The sequence below is a fragment of the Notothenia coriiceps genome, unplaced genomic scaffold (assembly GCF_000735185.1).
Source record: "Notothenia coriiceps isolate Sejong01 unplaced genomic scaffold, NC01 NC01_scaffold00037157, whole genome shotgun sequence".
Taxonomy (NCBI): domain Eukaryota; kingdom Metazoa; phylum Chordata; class Actinopteri; order Perciformes; family Nototheniidae; genus Notothenia; species Notothenia coriiceps.
Genome location: NW_011369858.1, coordinates 1 through 7,417, shown reverse-complemented (window position 1 = coordinate 7,417; position 7,417 = coordinate 1). Strand labels below are relative to the sequence as shown.

At 42.3% G+C, this 7,417-nt stretch overlaps 1 protein-coding gene across 1 annotated transcript; it reads right to left on the bottom strand.

Annotated features, from left to right (window-relative positions):
• Positions 1–524: 524 nt before the first annotated feature.
• On the bottom strand, positions 525–6,663 carry proser2 (proline and serine rich 2). The gene is made up of 3 exons (XM_010793087.1): positions 6,520–6,663; positions 3,521–3,797; positions 525–2,769 (listed from the first exon to the last, which is right to left on the bottom strand). Exons 1-3 carry the CDS (start codon positions 6,643–6,645, stop codon positions 1,289–1,291), a joined length of 1,884 nt encoding a protein of 627 aa, XP_010791389.1. The 5' UTR covers positions 6,646–6,663; the 3' UTR covers positions 525–1,288.
• Positions 6,664–7,417: the final 754 nt, after the last annotated feature.

Genomic DNA, 7,417 nt, shown 5'->3' with positions numbered 1-7,417 from the left:
TATTTCACCAGAGCCAGATTAACCTACGACGCAAAATATCTCTTTTCAATCCATGTGTACCGAGTTTATATATTGCCACACATTACCCCAGACACATGTTATTCGCTGGGATCCTCAGTCCTGATCTGAGTCCTGGACTTCGAGTCGTGGCTGAACCTGTCTCTGTGGTCCTGCCTGACTCTCATCATACTACTTCCCTGATGGCTCCCACAGGATTGTTGACATCCTCGTGGATTCATCTTATTATTATTGACACATGCATTTCCAAACATTTGGTCTACCTATGTTGTAAATGTATTATCTTTTCGATTTACACACAGCATCTATTCCACGTCTGTCCGTCCTGGGAGAGGGATCCCTCCTCTGTTGCTCTCCCTAAGGTTTCTCCCATGTTCCCCTTTAAACTGTGGGTTTTCTCCCTGGGAGTGTTTCCTTGTACGATGTGAGGGTCTAAGGACAGAGGGTCTAAGGACAGATGGTGTCGTATTTTCATACTGATATTCTGTACAAACTGAAGTCCACTGAGACTAATGTAACATTTGTGATATTGGGCTATATAAATAAACTTTGATTGATGGAATAAAAACTAGATTCTGAGTCCCTGCTACAGGATAAGGTTTCAAAATTACTGCAAATGAACATATTTGGTTTCTTTTTGGGAGCCCTAGAAGGTTTGTGTCACAGGTAATTTTGCCATTTCCCCAATGAATTACCCAGTCTTACTTTTGGCTTTAAAACAACATAAAAAAATCCCAATAAAAGTCTTGATAACCTTTATAAAGTGGGCCTCATTTGCAAAAGATGCTCCTATTGTAGTTCATCTCGACTCAATCCCAAATACACCACCAGAAACATTCCCAAAAGTACCAGAAGTGGATAAGTCCGCCACCGATAAATACACTACTTCCTCCTGTTTAGTACCGTTTGATACACATAAGAAAATAGGAGCCAGTTTGAAAAGATCCAGATATTCACAATCATCCTCGTTTGTGGCAAACCAAAAGTTCTTTGATTCCTGCAGGAAGAGGATGCTCCTCTTTACAGCAACAATTTGTGGTATACAATGTCTTGGATCAGATATAATATAAAGTAGTTTATCTTTGTCGAACGTGACACACTTGATTGTCAGTTTGTTTTATGACCAGGAAGTGAGAACTGGCTGTGCAGGTTCTATCGTAAGATCTCGAAAAAGTCTTTCCCCTACCACGCCTCAAGTTCAGACAAACATGGGGGAAACTTCCAGCATTCCTCAAGCAGAAATTCACGCTCGACAGGTACAGAAAGTTTATCAAGACTCCTTCCACAACCCAAGTTTCCTCAAGGCTTCTCTGCGCGATTCGTCCGTCGCTCCTCGTCCAGAAAACTGCACGGTGATGCCTTGGGGACGAAAGGTGGATCTTCGCCTGTGATCAGGAGATAATGCTCGAGGTGCTGGTAACGATGTAGAAACGCCGCCATGATAGGAGTGACGAGGAGGTCTTGGTGCCGGAGCGGGAGCGGGAGCTGGAGCTTTGAAACTCTTGGAAGGACTGTCCGTCGGGCGATTCAACCCGTAGGAAGGGTTGAAAGCTCGGCTTTTTCCTCCATGGCTGTTCAGCGCAGTGGGTAGCGGTTCTTGTTTGGCGGGTAAGCTTTGACTCTTGTCGATGTGGGAGCTGAGGATATCTGGAAGGTCGCTCTTGGCTACGTGAGAAGGGGTCATGACTTTGGTCTTTCCTCCGTAGGGGTTGAACTCGGTGGGGTTAGCCAGCGCAGGGGGCAGGACTTTGGGATCAGGGCTACTTGGTGAAGGTAACGACTCTCTTCTGAAGGAATGAGAAGGATTCACCGTGATGGATTTCCCCCCATAGTTGTTCGGTTCGAGCGAAGTGACTTCAGGCGGAGCGGGGAAAGATGGAGATGTCCTGGTTTCTAGTAGAGGAGGAGGAAGGTAGCTACTTTGTGTCATGGCTGGAGGTGAAGGGCTCGATTGGCGGCTTCTTTCGTCAAACCTCTTGAGGGATTCGGACCGCTCAATCTCTGGTTTCTTGACGATCTGGCTCTGACTCGGTGTCGTAACTCCTGGTAATTTGGTGGTGGTTGGTGTTGGGGGAGCGCTGACCTCCACTGACTTGGTTTCTGCACCTGCGAGAGGACCTAAAGAGGCGTCAGGGACCGGGATGAGCGACGTACCTCCAGACATCGCTCGATTCCTGTGTAGACCCAGTTTAGACAGGGCCTCCATCCTTGATTTGTCTGGTGAGGGGTCCTTGAAGGAAATACTGCGAGTGGGAGTCTGTCGAGACTCCACGGTCAGGGGAGAGTCGTCTTGCAGCAAAGGGCGAGCCGTACCTGTAAGGTTTGCTAACATCTGCGCCTTTCTCTCTTGGATGTGGACATTTGCCAGCGACTGGTTCTGAGTGTCCTTATGGCCGTGGATCACACTGATGTTGTCCGGAAAACGGTTCGGTTTAGCATAAGTTGGAGGGCCATGTTTAGGAAGATCGCTACTCGGACTCAATTGCTTGTCCGACTCGATGCTCGGGTGGCGGAGGAACGAGGAGGGATGCAAGTTAGAGGAAGTTCCTGCCTGGTTATCTGCTAACTGCTGGGCAATAAGAACTGGGGTGGGGATGCAGCCTGGAGGGTGGTAGGAGTAGTGGCCGTCTGTAGCTCCATAGCTGCCACTTGGTAAAGGAGGGTTGTACTCGGAGGGTAAGCCGTCCGTTGCATCTCGCTTCGGCTTTATCTCGAAGTGGCTTCCAGGGGTCTGCATCATGTTCATAAAGTCTGTGAGGAACAAATGGTGAAAAAAGTTAAAATCTTGGAACGACTACAAGCTTTAAGGACTGTACTGTACATATCTATGTGCACTTTGAAGTATCGCATTAGAAAGGCTGTATGGAAACTTGCCATATTCAATAGAAGTTTCTCAATTGAACAAAAGTGTTATTGCTCTGTTGAAGTGGTACGTTTATGGAAATGCTAAATGATATGGATAACCCATTGTGGAATAAGTTCAGATGATTCAAACATTAAACTCATGTGATTTCCGGAATACACATTTGTATCGTTTTGTCTCGAGACAGCATTAAACATGGCTAATTCTGGCTGATATGATAGAACAATTCAAACAAATTCCTCAAGACGTATCTCCAAATTTCCCTCATTGATCGTTTAAGGCCACTTGTTTTGTTTACAGTTTGAAACCTCTACTTTCCCTACTTTGTTTACTAGTGGATTATAATAATGTATACAAATCGTAGCCTATACCATCAAACGTTGGTTAACAACACAGCCTAGTTTATACTTGCCAAACCAGATTCAGCCATTTCAGATGCTTAAAAACTACTTTTCTTTGGTTGTTTTACCAACTCTGGGACAGTTACGATACAATTGAAGACATACCATGCTGTGAATTCACCAGTTACCTTTATTCTTGGTACATTCAAAGGACTACATGTCAAACGTTTGGATTCCTACATCTACGTATTTACAGAATTCTGGATAAGACCAAGAAACAAGAACAACTGTACCCTACCTGGACTTGTGGGATTGTAGATCGGCTCTTTGTTCTGCAGTAGGTCCGGTTCTGGGCGGACCAGGTAAATAATGTCCTGGTCTTTGGCGACAGGATGCCTCGGCATGCGCGAGGAACCACTAGCACTCGAGGTCTGGTGGATGCTGTTCGCTGGGGTCTTCATCCGGTCGTTCTCCTCCAGACTTTCATCCAACGAGTCGATGGTTTTCTCAAAGAACTGGATGCACTCCTGCTCCTCCTGGCTCAGAAAGTTCAGGGTATTGTCCTTATCGTCGTCCTGTTAAGGCAAAGGGATCAGAGGACGTTAATTGACATACAATACAATACAGCACTTTAAAACCTCCAGACCAAAGTGCTGCACAGTCAGATAAACAAACAAACAAACTCACAGCCCAGCTCACACACCATAAAACAAGCACAAGTAAAAACAACAAACAATTTAAAAGCAACAATCTACAAGGTGTCAAAACGCTAAGGAGAAGAGGTGGGTTTTCAGAAGCGATATTTCTAGTGTTCCTGCCAGTAGTATTTGGTTCTGAGGTTGTTTGTAGTTCCTTAAAAGATGCCCTCATGTTACATATTTGGCTAGTTAGGGCTATTTCAAAAGCAATAGTAATTTAAACTGCTTCCGGCTGAATCTATCCAGGCAATTTTGTACTTTTCAATATTGCTGGACCAAGTTTTTTCACTTTGACTCGTATTACTGCAATTGAATTGGGCGTAGGGTCGATACAAGTATTATTTAGCTGTGGATTTGTTTTCTAATACAGTGTCTTGACAACAAATGACCACTTTAACCGCCATGGTATGAAAGACTTGTATTGGCGCTTTGTTTTTTGATGTATTTGGGATACTGTTTTTTCTTTGTCGTTGTGGTACTGCTTTAACTTCAGTCCTTCTACTTATTTGCAGGCCCACTGCTCATTGTTACAGAGGATTAACTAGCGCCTACAGCCATGTGGTAGAGCTTAAATAGGTTGACTTGATCTTTATCCGGACTGAAAGAGACTTTAAAGGAGGGCAGTGAAACCAAAAGTCACCAGGTTGTCACTGGATAGCTCATTGTGTGAGTCCTCAGTGGGTTTACTGTAAGGAGCTGGACAGGTAGACGCTGAGATGGGGCGAAGAGAGGGACGTTTGAGCTAAATTTAGGGTCGGAAAGAAGTTAGGAGGGTTGGGATGTGGGAACAAGCAGACCTGTGTTCAGTCTGTACACATTGACTCCTGCACGAGGAAGTCAGAGTGGATGGTTTACAAAAAACGGGGTTCAACGATGAAAAGAGAAATGTAAATACGGTTTCTAAGGATATATGAACATTTCAATCAGAATACTTTATTTATCCCGTGGGAAATTGGGTTTCGTAATAGTTGCTCCACATTAGAATTAAATAAATTAAAAAAAGAAGAAGGAAAATAATAAGGAGTTTAAGAAAAATGTCCAATAAAAGACTAATATTTATAGAAACACAAGAAGTTAAAGTCCAATATAAGATCAAGTAAAAATAAATACAAATATAAAAAGGAAATAATACAATAAGTGTAGCTCTGGCCTGCTTGAGTAACCGTTCCCACACAAATGGACAACAAACAGTCTGATAATGAGGTGTTATGGATCTCGTGTTAAACTATAATTACACAGCGACCACAACATGAGGAAGCTGCTCGTTTGGGGCTATTTCAAGGTCATGTCCTTCAGCGTGCGGCGGACATGCAACCAGGGTTTGTTGCCGACATCAGAGTCTTGTTTTTACTTTACACCGACTGAGACAAAAGCACCTGCAGCAACACCCAACTGAAACCAACGTGAGATAAATACAGATCTGCAGGTTTCAGTCAATGCCGTCTATTGTGGAGACGCAGAGACCGGAGATGAAAAACTGCAGCTCGACCGGTTCCATTTGTGTTGTCAGTGATAATGAATGTCATCCCCAAGGCATGTCGAGGGATTAAGTTGTTGAGCAGGTGTAATTTCACAGCGACGGTGAAGACTGGGTGCTTTGTGTAAACACAGAGAGTTACAGCTTGGATAATCAGCTGTTCATCTGATACGCTGAGTGTTTGCTGTGTGTAAGGGGACAATAGAACAAGACAACTCTATCCTTCAGTTTACAGAGCGTCAAGGTGTTCACATACACACCTGTGTCCCCTGTGATAACCAATAAGTCAGCTGTATCTGTTGCAATTGGTAGATATCGACCAACTTATTGGAATAGTTTGGGGCAATATGTATAGGAGGCTATGATTTACTGTTATGTCCGTTGGGTTGTGAAATACCTGCCCGATCCGGTTCATGAAACTTGGCAAAATGGTGTCGAATTATCTAAAGAAAGGAAAATTTTGAAGGGGCATATTTGTACACTTATGGCCCTGGAGGTCTGAACTGCACATTACAATGTCTAGTTTTTATGTCCTCTTTGAACATCAAATAATAAGTATATTCAATTGTTGTGGGGTCTTTGATATAAAGGTTTTTAAAGAAAGCATAATTAATTGGATTTGTCTGGAGCCCTGGAATATGCACATGGCTATTAACACTTCATTGTTAAGATAATTATAACCATGTCATTTTATTTTATTTTTTAATAATATTTAGGATTTCATTTATTTTTGTGTTTGTTGTCCTTTTAAAAATTGTATGAATTTTATTATATTATTGTATTTAATTTAAATGTTATATTATTTAAATTGTATTTTATTCTTATTTTTATTTATTTTTAATTATTGTTTTTCTTCCGTGTGTCAGGTCTATTCTTGGTATGGTGAGCTGTTGTTCGGGTCAGGAATGTGTGTTATGCACCATTCTTTCTGAAGTAAACATTAAGGGTTTAACCTGTAAAAAAAAATCTCTAACGAATACAAAAAAACAATTTAATAATATTGCTGTTCCTTAAGGTCCCTTAAACGTTTGAATCAAAAATCTATTTATCCGGTAAGATGACGTAAAAGTACCAAAAAATCTCAAATCTTGTGAAGTATTTTCTATCTTTATAAATACGTACGCGTGTCCTGGAGTTTCGCCCGGCGTCTCCGTTGACTCTGTAGTGGATCTGAGGGCTGGCCTGCAGACGGAGGTCCATGATTCGGGGGTCAGAGGTTGCACATCTGGACTCGCTCTGAAGAGTCATCAAATCCTCTTTTCAACGAGAGTCTGGAGACACAGAGAGAGAAGAGACGTCAAACAACTGACCGCAGAAGAAGAAGAATTTAGATCCTTTACTGTTGTCTCTCTACTTTAAAAGAGTCCTCTCCTGCTGATGTTCATATCAGTATGTAGTGTCTCTACTTTAAAGAGTCCTCTCCTGCTGATGTTCAGGTGTATATCAGTATGTAGTGTCTCTACTTTAAAGAGTTCTCTCCTGCTGATGATCAGGTGTATATCAGTATGTAGTGTCTCTACTTTAAAGAGTCCTCTCCTGCTGATGTTCAGGTGTATATCAGTATGTAGTGTCTCTACTTTAAAGAGTTCTCTCCTGCTGATGTTCAGGTGTATATCAGTATGTAGTGTCTCTACTTTAAAGAGTTCTCTCCTGCTGATGTTCAGGTGTATATCAGTATGTAGTGTCTCTACTTTAAAGAGTCCTCTCCTGTTGATGTTCAGGTGTATATCAGTATGTAGTGTCTCTACTTTAAAGAGTTCTCTCCTGTTGATGTTCAGGTGTATATCAGTATGTAGTGTCTCTACTTTAAAGAGTTCTCTCCTGCTGATGTTCAGGTGTATATCAGTATGTAGTGTCTCTACTTTAAAGAGTCCTCTCCTGCTGATGTTCAGGTGTATATCAGTATGTAGTGTCTCTACTTTAAAGAGTCCTCTCCTGCTGATGTTCAGGTGTATATCAGTATGTAGTGTCTCTACTTTAAAGAGTTCTCTCCTGCTGATGTTCAGGTGTATATCAGTAT

Bases quoted from the DNA above. Each gene is read 5' to 3' on its own strand.
- proser2 (XM_010793087.1), bottom strand. From the start codon at position 6,645: ATGACTCTTCAGAGCGAGTCCAGATGTGCAACCTCTGACCCCCGAATC. The intron at 3,798-6,519 runs GTACGTATTTAT...TTGCCTTAACAG, and splicing joins GGCGAAACTCCAGGACACGC to GACGACGATAAGGACAATAC. The intron at 2,770-3,520 runs GTAGGGTACAGT...TGTTCCTCACAG, and splicing joins CTACAATCCCACAAGTCCAG to ACTTTATGAACATGATGCAG.